Genomic DNA, 23,156 nt, shown 5'->3' with positions numbered 1-23,156 from the left:
ACCGGCAATATTGCTGTACAGTCCTACACTTTGTTCCAGTATGAAGATAAAGCTGTGCAGGTCAGCAAGACGTACTGGGACTGGGAGCAACGCAGTGCAGTCAGTGAGATAATGGCATACAGGTAGACCACACTTGTAAGTGTCCAGCACCGTCTCCAGCGGTAAAACTGGACCTATCATCACCACAGGATTTAATACCCCAGAGGGGGCCTCAAAACCAGAGAGCATGGTGCCAGCAGGCTTAAAACCTCTCCTCGTTTGCGCTGTTGTGCCCGGAAGGCTAGAAAACACTCCTCACTTCACGCTGACTTACCCTTTAGGGATCACAGAACCACGGTCAGCAGCATGAAGGTGATCCTCCTCTACTCCGTGCTGACACCTTGGCAGGACAGGATATCTCGAAGAGTACGACAGGCTGCCAAATTACACCGTCAGTTGCCGATACTCATCTTCTATGAGATGACACCTCTCTAGATACCGAATTACCAGTAGAGTCAATGCTGTGCTGAAACTAGCAAAAGCTGTATTCCAAAACGAATGTAAGACACCGGTATAAGTGGTGTGAGGAAATAATCACACCCTTGCCGATGATAATTTTTAAACAAAGCGCACCCACCATGCAACTCCTCACCTTGGGAAATTGTCCCAGGTGACTCACAATCAGTAACTGCCCAAGCACGATGATACCACAAAGTTCTGGGGAAGGTTGTCACGCAGGGTGTCCCCTACCAGCCCAATGTTGCCAAATGTTAATATAAAGTTCTCTGCCAGAGGAGGAAAGTCCAAGCCAAAAATGTATTAAGTGACAACCCTCACAGCTGTTACAATGATCAACAGATTCCAGCACATCCCAACTGTCGTGGAATGAGGGAGTCCAGCAAGAAGGGAAAGCAAACAGGGGGACAAGGGCAGAGAGAAGGAGCGGGGTAAACCATTATATACATAACGTAAAACTCACAACAATATGTTAAGGTATACATCCTAAGATACTACAGCAGAATAAAGAATGAAAAAGAAAGACATGAAAATGGTGACAAAGGAAAAGGAGAGGTAAAAAAGAACCTGTGTAGGAGTATTCACGAAAGAGGCATGAACGGAACTCAATGCAAGACAGCATTGATTTTCGGCATCCCCGACCTCATAAAAAAAAAACATTTGGGCCTCTGCACTTACTATTATTATTATTATTATTATTTTTAATTGAGCACTAATGCACACCATGAACTGAATTGCTTATGGAACATTAATTACATATTAGATTATCATTTAACTCAATTATGATCATTTTAGATCATTTTATCAACAACAAAAGAGTGAGTCAGTCCAGTCTAGTCAGGTTTTGAATGTTTCAGCTGCAAGTTGAATTAGCTGAGCTATCATACTGGATTACCATTCTGCTGAGTGGACCGTATTGGGGATTATTGTAAAGATTGTGCTGGGGGCACATGCGGACCTACTGCGCTCCCGCTAAACGTGCTTGCGGCCTACTAGCGGTGTACACCCACCCCGCCTCCACAGAGTCATACACAACTCCCTCAAGTGTTATTCGCGACTGAGATCATGAGTGGGTAGATCCCCCTTTATTTATCGTCTCAGCCACGCCCGGCCAAGACAGTGCCTGTTGATGTAAATCAAGCTACAGAGTCCCAGAAGCGCAGTACATTCCATTCATTTGATTGTCTTTCATTATTCACACTTCATGTCTCTCAGCCTCTGCCTGGGTGCGGGATTGGGCCGCAATCCCACAGGTCAACCTCTTACTGTGGATGGACTCATCAGCTCTTGCTGGTAACAGTCCTGGAAGGGCCCCAGAGTAGGCATCTCCTCGATCTGCATTACTCGGCATCTCTGACCCGAACAGGGTATTAAGCCCACTGTCCTCTGTAACGGGGTCATGGGAGGGACGTTGTTGCATGCGCATGCTTTGTTCTTCCCGTGTATGTTTGCATGTGCATGCTATTATTGTCTCTTGTATGTAATGTTTACTCTTGAATACTTTGGTTCAGGGCTCGATCATGATGTTCTAGAACAGAGCATCTGATTCAGCCTGTGAGCCAAGGGAGACAGTTGTTAGGAGCATACCAGAGCTGGAAGATGTGTATCCAGTGGTGCTTCCATTTCGTGGAATAAACTTTCATTTACCCATTTATTGCCTCCGTTCCTACTTGACAGAGGTGCTCACCTCTATCCGTCCTGAGCCACCTTACGCAAGAACCAGGCGATGTTGCAGGTGACAGTCTCATGGCACCTCTGGGCATTGATCATAGCCCCACGTACTCTTGTGACTAGCCCTGTCCCTCTCTCAAAGAGGGCATGAAACGTCCACCCGGTATGATGGTCTTTGATTAGCAATATCACTTTCCTCCAGTTGTCGGGGTTAGCTATTCTGGCTCGGCTAGGTCTCTCATTAGTTTTGTTGCACCTGGCCTGAGTTCCTCCCAGGTCCACCGGGGCCGGGCTCCATCCTGGTCCCGTTGGGATGCTGTCTTTGACTGGCCCCTGAAACATAAATGCATTGGGGTGCACTGAATTGTGCAACGAGGAGTAGTGTGATTCATCTGCAAAAATTGATGACGACTCCACTCCAGTTCCTCCATTTATTCCACAGAAATCCGGTGCTCTTTATTCAGTGTTCTCATGAGCTTCTTCACAGTGCTATTTGCTTATTGCTCCTGAGGTGTTATCTTCTGGTGCTGAATCCCAATGCTCCTAAGTACTCCTAAATATTTAGCACCTCAAAAGGGAGGCCTCTTGTCTGTCGACTATCTCTGGCAATCCATATGCTAGAACCATCTTCTCCAATAGGAGCCGCACATGAGAGAAAGCCATTGTGGCCACTTACTACAGTGTGTTTTGAATATTCATCCACCATGACCAATGTGAGCCTGCCATCTGGAAGCTCCCAAAGGCTAGTCCATGGGGTTGTGTGTATGTCTTCGATGGCCACTGGGACCAGTGGCGCTGGCCTCCTAATGACCTGGCATGTCAAACAGTTCTTTACCATATCCTCCACTCTATTATCTATGCCAGGGAACAAATCTTTCTCTCTCATCCTGGATTTGGTCCTTTCTACCCCTTGGTGTCCCTCATGGACCAACTTTACTACTATGTTTTCCACTACCTTCAGTATTACCATCCAGAGTCGTCGCATGATTATCCCTCCATCCAATCAGCACAGTTCTTCCTTCATCTTCTATATCTGTGGCAGGTGGCACTTTTCCTCTGTGTCCCATTGGATAGCATGACATGACTCTCCCAATTCCAGTCTTCCCGACTCTCTGTGGTGGAGTGCAGGTTTTTAGGGCATCCAGGGTCTCCATCTTGATTTGTGCTCCACTGCTACCTAAGGGCAGACCTTCCCCCTTCCATTTCATCCACACTTGCATTGGACAGGTCATAGGTGCATGCCATCACAAGCATGTCTTCTAACTCAATCCCCGGCTGTCTGAGGATCAGGCTCCGGAGGGTGGCTGACCCGCATCCTTGCAATATTTGTGCCATGAAATCCTACGGCCGGTTGTAATCAGTGCATGTGCTTGCTAGTGCTCTCAGGCACACACAGAACACATCTATAGACTATCTTCAAGCTGCCTCACCTGCTGCAGCTTGAAGCATTGAAAATTGGGCTTTGTCTGAGGCTTGAAATGTGCATTGAGCACAATGATTGCTGCAGCATAGTCCCTTACACCCCTAGTGTTCGGGAAGTGCTCAACCAGTTTGTAAATGTTATCTCACACGAAAAGAAAGTGCAAGAATCTTTTCACCTTACTGTCCCTTTCCCTTGATGGCCCTAAATATAGTTCTCCAAATGGCCCACCCATGTATTTCACAACGTGGCTGCCTTTGACGGATCCGGCATCTTACTGAACAGTGCCAGCACTCCCACAGCGACCACCTGTTGGCCCTGTCCTGCCTCCCTGGCTCCTGCCGCTTCCACCATCCTGCTTGCATCGTCTGCTGTCCTGTTGCCAGCCCTAGTTCACTAGGCTGGTGTGAATTCAGTGCCCCCTGGACACATGTTGGGTGCCGATGCGCTGCAAGAAGCTGCCTCAGGGCGTGAGCACCCACCTCGCCTGCTTCTGGCACTCTATGTGCCTGTTAGACCCTGGTGAATAGGCATTCTCCACCGCTAAGCCTAGGGGACCGCACTGCCACTCAATCACTCATGCCTTGGCCCCACAGTCTTATCCTCCACCCCCTTTGTGTTACTTTTCTCTCTTCTTGTATTACTTTTTTCTGTGTATTGCAAATGTCTCTTATCAGAAAACTCACAGCATGCACACCAACTGCCGTCTGAGCTTTCGGTACCCTCTCACCATTGAGGTGGCGATCCACTTATTGTCACTCGGCACTTGAGGACCGCTTCACTTCCTGGCAGCGGCTCCACCTACTATGCTTTCTTGGCAGAGGCACAAGGGATAGCTATGCTCCACCACTGTGCAGCGCGGATCATCAGCTGCGCAGCACGTACACTAGGTGTCACCTGATAACTCTCCTCAACATGGGCTGGACACTTACTCGCAGGGCCGGCGCTAGGCATGGGCAGTGTGGGCAGCTGTAGTCAGCCCTCCAACGTGGGGCCTGTACCAATGCGACAGTCATACCATGTCATGAAAGGTGCCACCTTGAAGGTGATTCAGAAAAGGGGGTGGTGATGAACAGAGTGTCTGAATTAAGCAGACCACTCTTACCCAGTCCAAAGATCAGGGCTTGATCCATCACCGTTATTTAGCTCACTGCCCAATCCCAGCTTAGAACCTGGCTATATGCAAATTAGTCTGTCCCTGGCCCAGTGCATCATGGGAACAGGGCAGACCAAACTACCAAGCCAATTCTTCACCAGAAAGGATACAAGCTACCGGGGACCGGTTTCTGGCATTTCAACCTCGTCGGCCCGGCTTGCTTGAATCCTGATGGAGCAGTGAGCAAGGGACTCATGTCTGAGTATACCCTGCTACACCTATAGTGGCCAAAAACGATTCAGAAAAGGGGGTGGTGATGAACAGAGTGTCTGAATTAAGCAGACCACTTTTACCCAGTCCAAAGATCAGGGCTTGATCCATCACCGTTATTTAGCTTACTGCCCCATCCCAGCTCAGAACCTGGCTATATGCAAATTAGTCTGTCCCTGGCCCAGTGCATCATGGGAAATGGGCAGACCAAACTACCAAGCCAATTCTTCACCAGAAAGGATACAAGCTACCGGGGACCGGTTTCTGGCATTTCAGCCTCGTCGGCCCGGCTTGCTTGAATCCTGATGGAGCAGTGAGCAAGGGACTCATGTCTGAGTATACCCTGCCACACCTATAGTGGCCAAAAACGATTCAGAAAAGGGGGTGGTGATGAACAGAGTGTCTGAATTAAGCAGACCACTCTAACCCAGTCCAAAGATCAGGGCTTGATCCATCACCGTTATTTAGCTCACTGCCCCATCCCAGCTCAGAACCTGGCTATATGCAAATTAGTCTGTCCCTGGCCCAGTGCATCATGGGAACAGGGCAGACCAAACTACCAAGCCAATTCTTCACCAGAAAGGATACAAGCTACCGGGGACCGGTTTCTGGCATTTCAGCCTCGTCGGCCCGGCTTGCTTGAATCCTGATGGAGCAGTGAGCAAGGGACTCATGTCTGAGTATACCCTGCCACACCTATAGTGGCCAAAAACGATTCAGAAAAGGGGGTGGTGATGAACAGAGTGTCTGAATTAAGCAGACCACTCTTACCCAGTCCAAAGATCAGGGCTTGATCCATCACCGTTATTTATCTCACTGCCCCATCCCAGCTCAGAACCTGGCTATATGCAAATTAGTCTGTCCCTGGCCCAGTGCATCATGGGAACAGGGCAGACCAAACTACCAAGCCAATTCTTCACCAGAAAGGATACAAGCTACCGGGGACCGGTTTCTGGCATTTCAGCCTCGTCGGCCCGGCTTGCTTGAATCCTGATGGAGCAGTGAGCAAGGGACTCATGTCTGAGTATACCCTGCCACACCTATAGTGGCCAAAAACGATTCAGAAAAGGGGGTGGTGATGAACAGAGTGTCTGAATTAAGCAGACCACTCTTACCCAGTCCAAAGATCAGGGCTTGATCCATCACCGTTATTTAGCTCACTGCCCCATCCCAGCTCAGAACCTGGCTATATGCAAATTAGTCTGTCCCTGGCCCAGTGCATCATGGGAACAGGGCAGACCAAACTACCAAGCCAATTCTTCACCAGAAAGGATACAAGCTACCGGGGACCGGTTTCTGGCATTTCAGCCTCGTCGGCCCGGCTTGCTTGAATCCTGATGGAGCAGTGAGCAAGGGACTCATGTCTGAGTATACCCCTCCCCTGGCCTCCCTGCTATGTTGTAGCAAGTAGAATCCGAGGGGAGTAGGCTTCCTCCACATTCACAGTTGCAAACTCAGGTTTGTATGGCACCCACTCAGAGGCCCAGTGTGATGGCTACTGCCCTGCTGTTTAGCTCCCTGGCAGTATTAACCCCCCCTCTGGTGATAACCAACCCTTACACCTTCAGTCCTTGATTAGCTGTTAAGACGTGCTTGTAGGTGGTTGAGAGGGAGGGGCTACAGCTTCAGGAGCAGGGGCATCTATTCAGATGCAAACAGCCCTGAATGATTCAAGACTATGCAAATGAGAGGAGCCTCGCCCACTCCCTTTCTGCCCAGGGCCCCAAAAATTCTAGACCCAGCCCTTTTTACTCATCCCCAATGTGCTGGGGGCGCATGTGGGCCTAATGCGCTTGTAACCTACTAGCATCCTGCCGACCCTGCAGAATTATGCAACTCACACTGAGGTGCTATTTGGGACTGACCGAGGGCGGACAGATCCCTCTTAATGTATTGTCTCTGTCGCACCCCGGCCAAGACGGTGCTTGGTGACTTATGTCAAGTTATGGAGCCATAGAGGCTCAGCACAAATAGAAGTAGCACGATGAAATTAAATAAAACTCACATGCAGGAGACTCCAATTGAAACATTGCTTCCTGAGACAGAACTGCATTTGTTTGCGAAAGTCTGTGCACCATCTGTCACAAAATATGCATACCAAAGTTCCCAAAAATTGTGTTGCCTCATGAACCACGAATCCCCCAAAAATTGTGGGATTTATTAGTATCAACTTGGTTAAAACCAATGCTTTTCATAAAAGGCACACATTTCCACACATTTATGAAAGGTTAGTGTTAGCCTCAGCATTTATCCAGTGCTCCAAATGACCAAAGAAAATCAATGAACCTAGCTCACTAGTCTGCTGCATGGCTCCTTCATTTATGATATAAAGTCATAGATGATGTTTACAATGATAAGTTAGATGGAAGAGCTTTATCTATTATCCAGTGTAGTTGATCGGTTGCGTGCTACGGACTGAAACATAGGGTAATGTAGGGCTTGGTGTCTAGGTCAGATTTGCCTGGCTATTGGCTGAGCAGAACATATGGGGTTTCACATTTTTTCTGAATGTACTGTTCTCTTAGGATTTATGAAAAGGTGAATGGGACATAGGTAGAACAAAAACAGAACCCAAAGAGGAACTCAGTTTTTCTTTCCATCAGTGTGTTCTTTTTTTTACTATCTTTCGTTTGAATATTCCTGTGTTTTACTCTGACCACATATGAAGCCTTTAAGAGAGAAAAAAACTAATTAAATTGATGTAAGGCAAAAGACAAATCCCAGATAATAAAAGCACATAAACACTGAAGTGGAAAAGGGTGTCTATGAAGCTGTTAAAAGATGAGCTTTGGAAACTCATTATCTCATTATGCCATGAAATGAGAAAATACAAAAAGTAGGTCTTAAGTGGTTGAGACAAAACATGGTGCATTGATGGGCAAAAAGAAACACCATGCTTCTAAAGGGACCAAGATTAGAAATAGTGTTCACCGTTATATGAATTGGGACCTTCTTGCAGAAATCCCAGGATTGGGGCTCTGTCAAAACACTAGCTTTCAAAACACTGAATGTTTGGCCATTTCAGTCTTAGATATTTGAACCTGCTGAATGCTCTACAAGTCGCTGTTGTAGAGCTAACATCTCTCATGAAGGAAATACTTGATCTCCAAGCAGGCGCCGGTAAGCATCCTCGTTTAAGTGTAATTCATGAAGTTAGCGCATGTACTCAAAAGAGCTAACAGGGATGTAGCAGTGGATCTAACAAGTGCTTTGTATCTCTCTGCAGGTACCCCAACCACCCCAATGGTGGGTGTAGTCCTAACTTTCATCGATGATTGTGTGGTACTCATAGGTTAGAGTTCAGTGTGCACGTGCAGAGGCATCCACAGTTCAATACCAGCAACACTAAGTGTCTCTGCAGATTCAATGCCAGCCTGTCTTTGTATTGGGCAAGAATACCACCACAAAGGGCTGCAGCAAGTGATTGTAGTGGCTTCTGGGTGATGGGCCCTTAGTTTGCACCAGCCTGCATGTTTCCACCAGAGTATGACAGAGAGATTTGGGCAAATCATTCCCTCATTTTCATGGTGTGGGGGGGTCACACCCACACAAATGTGCTCCTAAATAGGCTGTGTTCCAGAAGTGTCCTCAAAGGTGCCTTCAGCTGTACCTGTAATACAACAGCAGTAGCAATCAATATGTATTGCTCTAGTAATACATATTGCATGGATAGTAATGAAATCAACTCACCAGGTCATTTTTTTCAATCATTATTTCTTAATTGGATCCCTGGACTTAGAAACTGGAGAAGTTCAAAACTGCTGACCTTTATAACTCGATTTCCAAAGATTAATAAGAAGGGCTTAGAACTTGAAATTCCAAATCTTGAGCTGCACAAATGCCTTTTACCGCAGCTCCTCCGTGTTTGTCTATAGACAACTCAGCCCTAAAAGGCCAGGGGACAGAGGCATTGTGTGGAGGATCAGTCAGATGCTCGTAGTTGCAATGCTGGAGGTGTGTTACCAGAATAAATAAGGTCAGAATTTCAGCTGACATAAATATGTTGTAAATGTGATCAGTAAAAACATAGCCCTATTGGAGTTTATAGGAGACACTCCAATAACAATTTGTTTAACTATTTTTATGAAACAATTCAGACAATTTATTCAAATTGTATTGAGAAAGCCTTTTCCTCTAATCCAATAGACTTAAAGAAAGACCCTGGTCCCATTTTAGAGACTTTGAATGCTATACCTTTAGAACAATCAACAAAGGGATTACAGAAATGTAAATCTGGATCCTCATTAGATCCCTGCACCCCTCACATTTTAAGTGTAATATCTGCCTTAATTAATACTATTTTGATTGATATTTTGCATAACTATTTAAAAACTCTCATAGTCCCGGTGAGTTGGAAACAGACTCTATTACTTCCTCTATTGAAGAAGCCTAAAGCAGATCTTACTATACTGAGTAACCTCAGACCAATCTCACTTCTACTGTCAATTTCCCAACTTTTGGAAAAGTTTGGTAATCAGTAATTGTCTTCCCTTCTTGAAGTAACTGAATTTATCAAAAGCTATTTAGAGCAGGGAACTTCCTTTGCAGTGGTTTTATTGACCTGTCAGCAGAATTTGATACACTGTCACATCCAATTCTGCTAGACAGATTCAGAAAGTTGGGGAATCAAGGAAAGGCTTTTTCTTAGATTGAACTTGCTTGTATTGAATCATATTTGAAGGAGAGAAAACAGGTGGTCCACCTCCCCACTTTCACCTCCACTGCAAAGTCACTCTGTTATAGGGTCCCTCAGGGCTCTACATTAAGCCGTGCATTATTCAACATGTATGTTGAGCCACTTGTCAGTTTTGTAGAGTCCTGGGTTATAAAAGTTATGTACTGTGCAGAAGAAATCCAACGGCATCTCTCATTTCATGAAGACAGTTGTGATGCTCTGTCAATATTTAAATAGTGCCTAGAGGTGTATCTGATTGAATGGACAACAAATGTCTTAAATGAAACTCAGATAAGACAGAATGTTAATTCTTTAGAGCAAAGGGTTCCCCAGAACCTATCAAATGGTGGCCTGAAGAACTAGGGCCTACACCTACGTCTTCTTCTGTAGTAAGTAATCTTGGAATCAAATTTGATACCAGTGTACCACTTGTGTCTCAAATGTAAAATATTTCATGTGTTTGTTTCATGAAACTCATATCCTTAAAAAAAAATGCTTTAAGGGGGGCATGTCCAAGATGGTGGACAAGTAGGACGTTTCTGCCTGCTGCTCCATCCTACCGTCCGGGCCCGGCTAAAATAGCCTTGCGAAGCTGTGTCGGAAGGACGTCTCAAGCCTGTGGTTGATAGAGACGGCGGAGACCGATAATTGCACCCGATGGTACGGTGCTGCAGATCATGGCCGCAAGCGAACCTAACATTGGCTCCGAGATGGAATGGTACCTGGTCAGCATACAGGGGGCGGACCGCCTGAGGTCTGGCCCATCCTGCCTGACTGTGCCAGGAGGCATTAAAGCACACCAGGAGCCATGCAGTATTAAAGCCCTCGGGGGCAGTATCGGGGACAATTCTGGAGGGAATCGACAAAAGAGGGGCGCGACCAGCCCGAGCCATGGGTCAGATGTCACTACTGAGAGCTCCGTAGTGGGAGGGGTTCCAGACTCTTGATGCCTGTGGAGACTCTGGCCGGCAAAAGTGATGCCATGGGGGAGGTGAGTGTTGTTCCCTCCCCCCCTGACTGTGTGCAGACGCGTGCCCTGAGAGGCCCCGGACTGGCACAGAGACCTGAGTCCTGGTTGGGAGGTGGAGTAAGAGGGCCTGGAGCATAAAGAAGATCGGACCGCTGACACAGGAGAAGGACGCAGAGCATTTGCCTCTGAAGAGAGCGATGCAGTGAAGGGGAGGGCCCGATCAGCAATTCCTGAATCATGCAGATTGAGTACTGCTCCCCTTCACCGTACTCATACCATAGCGCACACACTTCTGAGGGCTCGAGAGGCCAGCGCCTTGGCCCAAGCTCCCTAGTTGCGGGAAGTGACACAGGACGCCAAACAGAGAAGGGCACGTTCGGCTCCTGGTTCGGGGTGTATGCTTGTGGACAAGAATAAGGGGTGCCAGAAGAATAGAGGGGCCCCTCCCTCCAACAGAGGAGTAGCACCCGACACTCACTGTGGCACCATGGGGAGGAATCTTTTCCCTCCCCCACCCTAATCTGTTAGCTCACTTGCCCCAAGAAGCCCTGAATCTTGCATAGACCTTGCTGGCCCGTGGGTGCCCCATGGACCTTCCTCAGTTAGAGCCCGCCAGCCTGCGGAGTCTGGCCGGTCTTGACAGCCCTGATCCACCTACAACAAACATGGTTCAGGCTATCGAAAGGCATGTTGTAAGATTCCAGGTCACTGCTTGAGCTGAAGACAGGGGCGCACTTCGCCGCCAGGCTTGGATAGAGGACAGTTACTACTGGGGAAGGGGTGACAGGATTTGGCCTGCTGTGTGCGCCCATTAGACTCTGGTGGATACTGAGGTATAGCTTGGTCACTGAGCAAGCGTACGCCCCTGTAAGTCAAGTACCTAGCAACCAGCTTGCATTAATTCTCCCTGCAAGAACAGTGCTTGGGTTGCCCACCATAGGCAGTGCCACTCGGCCCTTCCTAGACATGGCCACTGGCAAAACCCAGAAAGAAAGCTCCTTCAAAGACCTCTACCTTAAGTCTAATACAGGCGGCATGGACACAATGATGTCCACACTTGGGGGGCTTCGAACTCAGAGAGTGGGGAAGCAGGGGTGCCTGTGACACGTGCCTTTCTAGAGACATTGTTTGCCTCCCTGAAAGAGGACCTTCAAAATGTCAAGAAAGAGCTGGCTCAAGAAATACAGGAGATATGAAGAGATCTGGATTCGGTAGGAGAAAGGGTGGACACATTGGAAACACAAACGTCCGCTAGGGACGAACAAATCCATCACCTGCAGCAAGAGGTCCTCCGCCTGCAAGACCAGCGGCTAGATCGCCAGGCGCACGCGGAGGACCTGGAATACCGCTCCTGGCGGAACAACATTCGCATTCGGGCTGTGCCTCAAGGAGCCAAAGGGTCGGACATTGAAGCCTACGTAGCAGATCTCTTTCGACTTATCCCAGGTCCCCCGTTGGACCAACACATTCAGCTAGATCGTACACACAGGGTAGGCTGAGCAAGAGTGGCGCCAACCCCACCCCGGACATTCTTAAATTCGTCCATGATTTTGCTCTCAAAGAACACATTTTACGTGAGGCATGAGACAAGCAAACTATAGAGTTTCGGACAGCCCGTCCCTTCTTGTACCTAGATCTAGCTGCCTCTATAGAAAAGAAGAGAGTTTAGGCCAGTCACTGCTCACCTGCACAATAATAACATTCCATATTCTTGGGGACACCCATTTCGACTAATCTTTAAATGGGACGGGACGACGCACCACATCGATCTTTACGGGAGGCCAAGCAACTACTGAACTTACCCAAGGAAGATCTGGGCACCGCAACTCAGAAGGACCCCACCAACAGAGAGCAGGAAGGTGGCAGAGGGTGGGTCAGAATACCTTACACCTTCAGCCAGATCCCGAGACGATCCCTAAGGAACAGAAGGCAGTCATCGCCACCCTCGAGGAAGACCCTCTCACTGCAGACTGATACTAACTCGATTATACCTTGGCGGGCGTTGGGGATTTAGGAATCTTCCACAGTGGTTTCTCCTACCATACGAGATGTAGGGCACGGCCGGGGCAGGGTGGCAGCATGGGTCTTGCTAACATCTCACGCCTTCACCATGGCGTCTCCCACCCAGGACTATTGTAATTGTTCACTCACTTTTTTTTTTTTGGTTGTTGAACTATTTGGGGTTTAAACATCCCTCCTCCTCACAAACCTCTCCTCGTAACTGCATACATACTCTCCCTTGGAACTAGGATATAGACGAACAGAAGTCAAACTCTCCATAGATTGCCTACAATTAAAGCTCCTTAGAAAACTTAGGCCGAACATCGCGTAGAGACCACACCTCTCACGTGACCACTTTACTTAAAATTGTCACATTGAATGTGAAAGGCCTCAATAATCCTGTCAAAAGGTGGGCCATTCTTTCATACCTGGAAAACACAGATGCACACATATGCCTGCTCAAGGACACACACCTGGTGTCCAAAGATATCACTAGGTTGGGTACAAGGGCGTTTCCTCAGCACCTATTTTCGTTCCATACCAATAAGACTACAGGGTGGCAATTCTTGTGTCCTCTCAATTCCAGGGCAAACTTGGCCCCAAGCAAGCTGAGATTAAGGGTAAACTCCTGGCACACACTTTCACGCTAGGTCTCCACACCTTCACGGTAGGCACAGTTTACGCTCCAAACGAGGCCCAGGAGAAGTTCCTTCAATGAGTTGTCCTGGATTTATCAAAATCTCCCGATAGGACACTGATAATTGGGGAAGACCACAATTTGGTTTTTGATAATGAGCTGGATAGGGACAGCCAGAGGAGTGGGGAGACTGGGTCCCTTTCCACAGGGGGGGGGAGAGGGGGCTCAGAAATACCTTGCGGAGGTGGGGATGACAGACTTATGGAGAACTTCCCGACAGATAGGGAGTATACTTTTTATTCGCACCCCCATAAAACATATGCCAGACTTGACTATCTCCTCACCACTCACTCATTAACTCAGCAGACGCACCAGGTAGAGATTCTCCCTTTTCCCGATATCCAATCACTCTGCAGTATATATGACAGTGGCTCTTACTGGCCTCGCACTACATGCCACATGTGGAGGCTCAAAGAGACCATGCTCCAACATCTAGTGCTTGTAAAGCAGATCACGAAGGCAATAGCTGACTACCTAGATATCAGTGACACTCCAGACACCCTAATTGCAACCCTATGAGACCTCTTGAAGGCGGTGATTGGGGGGGGGGGGGGAAAATTCATAGCAATCACCTCCTTTGACAACAGAATCCGGTGGGAAAAACGGGAGCAACTTACTACTGAGGTGAGGGAGTTACAATGCATCCATCAGAGGACAGGTGCCCCTTGAACTTGCAACAGCTGAAGGCGGCGCAAACCCAATTGACAGGATTAGATATAGACACGGCAGAATACACTGCGTTGCGTCGCTGACATTCCTGTTATAACGTAGGAGATAGGGGTGGGAGACTGCTGGCGAACAGACTAAGAGCACAAAGGCAATCTTCGACTATAACCGCTATTCTAGACAGCACTGGTCAGGCACAGTGACTGATCAGGACATTGCAGACACCTTCCGGCAGTATTATGCAGCCTTATACGAGGCACAACAACTCCCTGTGTCTAGTCCGACCCAATATTTGTGTGGAGTCGAGACTGCAGCGCTGTCGCCCATGCAGGCAGAAGCCATGGATGCTCTGATGAAGCTCGAGGAAGTGATCTAGGTGATCTCCAAATTAAAACCACTTAAATCCCCAGGCCCCGATGGCTTCTCTTCCCCGTATTACAAAACTTTCTGCCATATATTAGCTCCGATACTCATGTGGGTCTATAATGCCACCTTCTCAACCATGCCTCCTTTGATGTTGGAGGCGCTTGTCACCGCCATACCGAAACAGGGTAAGGATAAACAACAGCGCGAGTCCTAGCGACCAATCTCCCTCCTCAACGTGGATCTTAAAGTGCTTACCAGGATACTAGTGCAGCGACTTTCACCTTGTCTTCCGTGACTGATAGACCCAGATCACTCAGGTTTTGTGCTGGGGCGTCAATGCTCTGACAACACCATACGTCTGTTACACATCATAGGCAAGGCAGAGAGATTTGAGACGGAACACCTGATTCGTTCTATAGACGCTGAGAAGGCATTTGACAGAGTGCACTGGCCTTATCTCTCAGCAACTATGCAGTACTTTGCACTGCCTGCACGATTTACTAACTGGGTCCTCAACAGTTATACCAACCCCACTGCTTCTCTTTGCGTCAATGGCCTTACCTCAAAATCCTTCCCTATTCAACAAGGAATGAGACAAGGCTGTCCCCTCTCGCCGCTTTTATTCGCCCTATACACAGAACCTATGGCCCAGAAGGTTCATGACAACCCAGCGGTATCTGGAGTGCTATTTGGAGGTGAGGAACATAAAGTCAGTCTATAAGCAGATGACGTAATAGCCACCTTAGAAAACCCCAGAGACTCTTCAGTTATGACAGAATTAGACTTCCGACAGGCTTCTGAGTTCAAAAGTAATATTCACAAATCTCAGGCACTTGACTTTTCCCTTACCCCACATTCTAGAATTCCTCAAACACACTTACACTCTTCAATGGGCACAAGAGGCCATCCCTACTTAGGTGTTCAACTCACAGCTAGCATTCAAACTACAGGGCTCTTGTGCAACATGTTAGTGATTGTCTTAGCTGGGCCGTTTGGCGGCGGTCAAAATGACAATTTTACCCAAGATCATATTCCTATTTCTGGCCCTCCCACTGCCCCCCTTTGGGGGTCTTGCACTTTATGCAACGTGTTTTAGAACGCTTCATTTGGTGGGTAAAAAGACCTAGACTCAATAGGGAACTAGGTTACAAACCCCGAGAAGAAGGAGGTTTGGGGATCCCAATTCTACAAGCCTATTATTGGGCAGTACAATTGTGTCCCTTAGTGGAATTGCGTCCCTTAGTGGAATGGTCAAGGCGGGAATCAGAGAAGCATTGGCTGTTCATGGACAGATCACTTGCCAGACAGCCGTTGTGGGGCGTCCCCTTTCTCAATAAGTCAGACAGGCCGCGAAATTTATACCTATCAAAGGATACAAACTCTGCAATATTGGCTTGGGACAGGGTGGCTACAACTCGCGGACTCACGACATTCCCTTCCCCCATCACGCCAATTACTTATAACCCTGCGTTCACTCCCGGACTTGACTTTAAATTGTTCGACCAATGGACAAAAGAAGGCCGGTGATCCATCGGGCACTTCTTTGACACAGAGGGTCCACTGATGTTCATAGACTTTCCCATACAACAGAACCTCCTAGAATCAGACCGATACCATTACCAACTAATCCGACACTGGGCCATGCACCCTAAAGTCCGGGAAAATGCACAAAGGGCACTTACACCATTAAAGAAGTGGTTACTTATGAAGAATTCTGACTCACAGCTGACGTCAGACCTCTATGGCTTCCTTAGACGTACCTCTGGGATGAACAAATCTCCTGAACAACTCAGATGGGAGGGTGAACTGGGATGGACTCTATAGCAGAATGAATGGTCCGACATATATTACAGGGCTGGACACATGGCTCGTAGTGTTGCAAGTATAGAAACGACAATGAAAATAGCTACCTACTGTTACCTTACCCCTCCAAGGCTCCATCAGGGCAACCCAGCTAGAACCCTCACTGTTGGAGAGCATGTGGCTCGATGGGAACCCTGACTCATCTACTCTGGGAATGTCCTCTAATTTCAAATTACTGGTCGCAAGTGTTAGATGACATAGATACCCACTTCGATACCCAACTCCCTCGCTTCCAGGCCTGCGTTTTGTTGGGACTTCCAAACCCCCTCACTTTTCCACTCCGATCAAGAAGGGGACGACACATTGCATTAGTGTTGGGGGCGGCCCATCAAAATATCTTTTCACACTGGGGGACAGCTACACAGCCTACTTCTCAGGGTTGGCTTCACAGGGTATGGATGATACTAGGCATGAAGAGAAAGTCTCTCTCAATTACTAACCTTGGAGCTTCCTTTAAGGATCACTGGAAACCCTCCTTGTCAATGTTATCCTCTGAGTTCAGAGAGCTCATGTGCCCAAGGTATTTGCGACTATTGCCCCTGACAAAACTGCCCCACACAACACCACAAGGAGAGGAACCACATTAGAGAGCAAGGGACATGTTAAGTCAATAGATGTAGGTCAGGAATTGAACTTAGACGTAGGCAGCAGAGTGTTATGCAATGGCAAGTGGGCGGGGGAGGGATGGGGGATGGGCATGTGCTATTGTTCCTAACCTATACTTTTGCATCCTAGGTAGCCCAATTGTTATGACTCACAGCCAGACTCGCAGATTGCATTGTATTGTGGACTGTTTGGTTAATGTAAAATCAATAAAGATATTTAAAACATAAAAAAATGCTTTATCTGGTTTCAGATATTACCTAGAAGACTATCGTCTAGGTCACATCAAGAATGGACTATTCTAACCTTCTGTACCTTGTCCTTCCACTGTTACGTATTCATAGACTCCAGATTGTCTAGAATGCAGCAGCAAGACTGATTTTCACAATCCCTAGTCATCAATCAGTCCCTTCATATTTGAAACATTTGCACTGGTTACCAGTCTCTAAGCGCACTACATTCAAAGCATTAGTGTGTGCCTACAGGGTTTCTGCCAGAAAGGTCCAGACTATATTAGGGATAGGCTTAAGCCAAATCAACAATCCAGAACTCTTAGATCCAACTGCTATTACAGGTCTCCAAAATACGCAAGGCCAAATCTGGTGGTAGATCCTTTGCATATCTTGCATCTAAGCATTGGGGGCCAGATGTAGGTCGGTCGGTAACGGCCGAAAATCGGTATTTTCGGCCGTTACCGACCGGTATATGGGTGACAGGTATGTAGGGGGCATTATTTTAACGAATCGGTAAAATTACCGATTCGGTAATTTTACAGATTCGGTAAAATAAAAAATCGGTAAATTTACCGATTCTGAGGCACCGAGATGTAGGTGGGACTCTTCAGAGTCCCAGAGGCCTTACAGAATCGGTATTTTACCATCAAATCCAATTTGATGGTAAAATACCGATTCCGGTGTGCATGCACATGTGTGCATGCACACCTATGCCATGTGACAGGCGGACCTGCCCTTAGGGCATGTATGCCTGCCACATGGCACCCGAGCCTGTTTTGGGGGTGCCAGAGGGTGTCAAAGTGACACCCCCTGCACCCTTGTGCAAATTGGTATTTACCGATTCGGTAAATACCGAATCGGTAATGCCCATTCATTCCTATGGGCTTCAAAGCCCATAGGAATGAATGGGCATTACCGATTCGGTATTTACCGAATCGGTAAATACCGAATTCTTCAGAACTGGTATTCCAGCACATCTGGAATACCTACATATCCACCCCTTGAATTTACCGATTTTTAATTACCGAATCGGTAAAATTCGGTAATTAAAAATCGGTAAATCTATTTTACCTACATCTGGGCCTGGGTAACTTTCCTTTGTTTTGAGGGGACGTGGCCCACGTTGTCCTTTTAAGAAAGCAATTAAAGACTTTTCTTTTTAACTAGATCCCAATTGATTATCACGCCCTGCTTATAAATATTTTATTATATTTCTCATCCTTATAATGTCAGGCGATATTAGTTTTTAAGGTATTCTGAAATATTACTGGCTCTGGACAGGGCATTTGGGATCAATGTGGCTGCCATCCATCCATCCTGCAAACCTTACCGATAACCTGTCCTGATTCGCTGCTTCTCCTGTCCACCTCAGGAATGCGAGAAGTCAAACATGTAGAAGCACTGTGTTTGAATGAGAAGCATGACATTGTCATTCTCTCTTACTAATGGGACACAAATAATCCCCTCTCATCTTGCAGTAGTCACCTGTTTGGGCTGTAATAGTCTCTCCTCCACTGCAGATCGCACTGCTCTCCACCTAGGGATTTTGTTGACTCCTTTGGGTTCTGTAGGACTACCAAGCCTATCCAGCCATGTTACATCTACCATTAAATATCCATATTACCATACTAAGACACCGGAAGACTGCAATAACGTTGGGCGCTTCTGATCGCGCTCTTCTTTTTAAATACTGCCGTTTGTTTATTTCTTTTATTTTAGGTTTCTTGTACCCTGTTTTTAGCGGACAGTTTCTAGGGCCCTTACCTGCACGTTTAATTGTTTATCACCGCATTTCGCGGGTCCGGTTCCCGGTTCTGGGTGGTGAGCTAGGAACGGGCGCCATCTTGGAGTGGGGTGAATGTCAGCAACCGCATGAGTGAGCAGTGTAGTGCTTTGGATGTCCACAGGGACTCCTATTTAAAGCTCGCTCTCCCGCGCAGCGGACCAGCGCAGCGGGCGTGCCTTCGCTGTGCCGGAGTCGTGCCTGAGTCCTGCCCGTCTGCGTCCCGGAGGCGGGCGGAGCGGCGGGAGACTTTGACCTAGGGCGACCGTACTCAATCGTAGCAACCATGGTTAGCTACACATCTGCGCAACTCCGGTCCCTACAAAGGGTATCGTGTGGTTGCTTCAAGGTTTTCCCTGGTCGTTATAGGGGCAAGAGCAAATGCCCTGGTTGTGGCTGGTCGAAAGGCGCTGGTCTACGGCCACCCCCTTATCGGGAGGTGGTCCCGGTGAAGCATTTCTGTATGCTATTGAACACCAGGTCAGTGCGCAGTCACGCTCAGGAGCTCTTTGACCTCCTTACTTTGGAAAAACCGGTCTGTTTGATGCTTACTGAGACCTGGCTGGGAGCTTCCTCCAACCCGGATATCGCCTTGGCGATCCCGTCAGATTATAGCATCTACAGGCAGGACAGATCGGAAGGAAGGGGTGGCGGTGTAGCCATTGTGGTGAAGAACTCTGTTGCATGCTCTATTATTCCCACTGAGGCCATCAAAGGGTCTGAGTCCCTTGCCTTTTCTTTATCTTTGGCGCCGCATCAGTCAGTGAAAGGTTTGTTAGTGTATAGACCTCCGGGTCCAGCAGGCTCTTTTTTTGAAGAACTTCAGTCTGTTATGCTATCGCTGGCCATGAGAGCCGATCATTGCATTCTGGCCGGTGATTTTAACTTTCACATGGACGATGCGCTGGACTCAGAAGTGATTAAATTATCTGATATCACGATTCCCCTGGGCTTAGCCCCCTTTCTCTTCGAACCAACGCATGACAAAGGCCATACCTTGGATCAGGTCTTTTCTTCCTCCCCCATAGAGGTGACAGCACTTATGCCGGTTCTTTGGACTGACCATCGCCTCGTTCAGTTTTATATACTGGGCAAGGAGAAACCTCGGAGTAGTGCCCCTAGGCAGCTTGGTTTAGGGACAAGGGCGTTGCACCGGGTGACTCCAGAATTGCTGTCTAAAGCACTGTGTGAACATCCTTGCCCTCTTACGGGGGTTCTGGATAGTGACCTGGAATCCTTGCAGGCCTGGTTTGAGGATAGGCTAAATGATCTGGCCCCTTTGAGGCATCCTCGATTATTACCCAAACGGGTTTCTGCCCCGTGGTTTACTGGCACGCTGCTTGCCTTTCGCAGGCAGTGCAAGGTGGCGGAAAGGACCTGGCGAGCCCAGTACAACCCAGAGGCCAGACTTGAATACAGAACTAGGGTCAAAGCCTATCACCGAGCCATTCTTGTTGAGAAGAAAAGCTATTTCGCCAGGAGGATCGAGGATGCGTCGAACTCCTGTAAAGAGATCTTTATGATCGTCAGGGAATATATCGCCCCGCGGTCGAATGCGGCCCAGTCTGTTCCCACTCAGAAGTGGGCGTCGGATCTGGCTTGCTTCTTTACGGCTAAAATCAAGTTGATACAGGAGTCTTTTCCACCGCGGCCGGCGGCTGCCTTGCTTTGCTCCGAGTTTGGCCCCGTTACATCGGTCTCCTCGGGGCCTGTCCTGTCAGATTTTCCGCCTATCTCAACTGCCTCGTCTTTGACACTTCTGGCCAACCTCAAATCTGGATCGCCACTAGATCCATGCCCGGCCAAATTTTTGGCGAAGATGGCGGAGGTAGTTAACCCGTTGGTTAACCCTCTCCTGAATCGCTCTTTGAGCCAAGGCGAGGTTCCTTTGGCGTGGAAGCAAGCCATGGTTATCCCCCTTATCAAGAAGCCTGGTCTGGCTCCTGAGGTCTTGGCCAACTATAGGCCTATTTCTCTTCTTCCGGCTCTGGCCAAGACCCTGGAGAAGCACGTGCACAGCGTGCTCTCCAATTTTTTTGAATCTAATGATCTGCTCCATTCCACTCAGTCAGGCTTTCGCCCTAATCTGAGTAAGGAGACGGCGCTGTTGGAGGTGTTTGAGGCCATCAAGGAGACGCTAGACTTGGGTGGGAGAGCTATGTTGATCATGCTCGATCTGTCGACGGCCTTTGACACCGTTCCCCATGAGGGCTTGCTCATCAGACTTTATGAGATCGGTCTGAGGGGGACGGTGTTCAGCTGGTTTACATCTTTCTTAGCTGGCCGCCGACAGACGGTCTGGGTTTCCTCAGCCTCCGCTGAGATGCCGCCATTGGGAGTCGGAGTCCCGCAGGGCTCTGTATTGAGCCCGACTCTTTTTAACATCTTTATGACCCCTCTGGCGGCTCTGGCCGAGTCTTTTGGTGCCCAGATCGTATCCTACGCGGATGACACCCAGCTGCTCTTCACCTGCCGGAAAGGGGAGGATTTCGATGGAGAGAGTATCCGCGAGTGCCTTGGGGCTGTTTTTAAATGGCTCCAACTGAACAGCCTCAAGTGCAACTCAGATAAATCGGAGGTACTCTTCTTCGGTTGTCAATCCGACCCGGACTGGCAGGTGTGGTGGCCTGCGGACATGTCTCCTCCAAGGCAGTCTTCTCAGCTAGCGAAGAATCTGGGGGTCAAAATTGACAACAGCTTGACCTTAAGATCTCAGATTCTCACCCTTACGGGCACTTGCTTTGGACTTCTCCGCATGCTTCATAAGTTTTTCCCGTTGCTTTCCGAAGATCACAGGAGGATTACGGTGCAGGCCTTGATTGGTTCAAGATTGGACTACGCTAACATCTTATATCTTGGCCTGCCCGAATACCTCCTGCAACAGATTCAGGTGGTCCAGAATGTGGCGGTGCGCGCCATCTTTGGTCTGCACAGGCGAGTTCATGTTTCCGGCCTGTTGCAGTTGCTTCACTGGCTGCCTATCCGACAGCGGATAGTCTTCAAAACTCTGACCCTCGCGCATAAGGCCTTCTATTCTACTGGGGCAAAATACCTGCAGAGGAGGTTTCTGCCATATCGTCCTTCTCGATCTCTGAGATCAGAGTCGAAGCTTCTCGCCATTGTTCCTCGTGTGAAGAGGGCCCGCTTGGGAGGTCGCTCTTTTATGCTCTGGGCCCCTCAGCTTTTGAACTCTCTGCCCCTCTCGCTACGTAGCAATTCCAATCTGCTATTTTTTAGGAAGGGCTTGAAAACCTGGCTTTTTGCCTCTTAGATTTTATCTTCTTCGTTCCCTTCTTTTTATTGTGTTGTGTTTGCCAGGATGTTAATAAAGCGCCGGGACACTCTTTTGAGTAGCCGTGCGCTATAAAAGCCACAAAATAACAAAACATAACATATCTCTGCCATGCCACCTATGGCATCAAAATCTAGAAATTCTAGATAACATCAAGGTGTTTGCCTTTTTATGTATAGCCAGTTACATTTCTAATCATTGCCCATAAGTGGTCACATAAATGTTGCATATGGCACAATAAATAGAGGCCTGCCACCACAGTAAAACAATGTAAGCCAATGAGAAAGCTAGGAAAATGGAATTTCCAATGTGCAATCAGAGCGCAGTCAAGTTTAATGTGCTACATACTTACAATGCATCCAATAAAGTACTGGCACCATCTGCAAATAGTCCTTTCGTGTAAATTTCAGTTGACATGTAGCCAACTCGGGGAGGAGTGAATTGTATAAGCTGCAAGAGAAAAAAAGAATTATAACTATAACAATAATTATTGTAATAATTCTTATTACATTAGAATAATAATAGTATTTCTAACAGTAATAAAAACAATACACATATGAGACTCTTGATGATTAATTTGAGGGAAGGTCTTGGTCAAAATAATAAGCACTTATGCTGTTAGGTCAAACCTCATTATGAATGAAAAATCCTCCACTTACACCCTGGTATTCATAGCACAAAGCAGTAGGCTATTTCCCCAGAGCAATGTGAGTCACAAATTTAAGCAGCACAAAAACAATAATAACCTCAGTTAACAAAACTGAAAAATTCCACAGCAAGCCAGTTACAAAGAGTACAATTTAATAATTAAAACAAGGACAAAATATCAACATTGAAAAAGGGTATCAGGAGACATGAATGATGCTCTAAAGGCAAAATGGGTTATTCATAGTTTGGCATATGGCAGGACATCTGTCATAAACAGGAGATATCAAGTGCTCTGTATTTAGAATGTATACGTGGTAAGGGCAGAATGGACATTCACCTTAATTTCTAACATTTAAGAAGCCACCAACATATCACAAAACATGCACAGAAACAATGGGGTTGCCAAG

The 23,156-nt window shown here is 47.6% G+C and overlaps 1 protein-coding gene across 1 annotated transcript in view; it reads right to left on the bottom strand.

Annotated features, from left to right (window-relative positions):
- The window catches only part of LOC144800466 (vitamin D3 hydroxylase-associated protein-like), a 504,232-nt gene that overhangs the window by 132,420 nt on the left and 348,656 nt on the right, over nt 1–23,156 (bottom strand). The window contains exon 9 of the mRNA XM_078671682.1: nt 22,454–22,551. Within this exon, the coding sequence (XP_078527808.1) occupies nt 22,454–22,551 (98 nt within the window). The remainder of the gene's footprint in view (nt 1–22,453; nt 22,552–23,156) is intronic.

Source organism: Lissotriton helveticus, chromosome 1_2 (genome assembly GCF_964261635.1).
Source record: "Lissotriton helveticus chromosome 1_2, aLisHel1.1, whole genome shotgun sequence".
Lineage (NCBI taxonomy): Eukaryota > Metazoa > Chordata > Amphibia > Caudata > Salamandridae > Lissotriton > Lissotriton helveticus.
The sequence above is the reverse complement of the archived record's forward strand: the minus strand, read 5'-3'. Positions and strand labels throughout refer to the sequence as shown.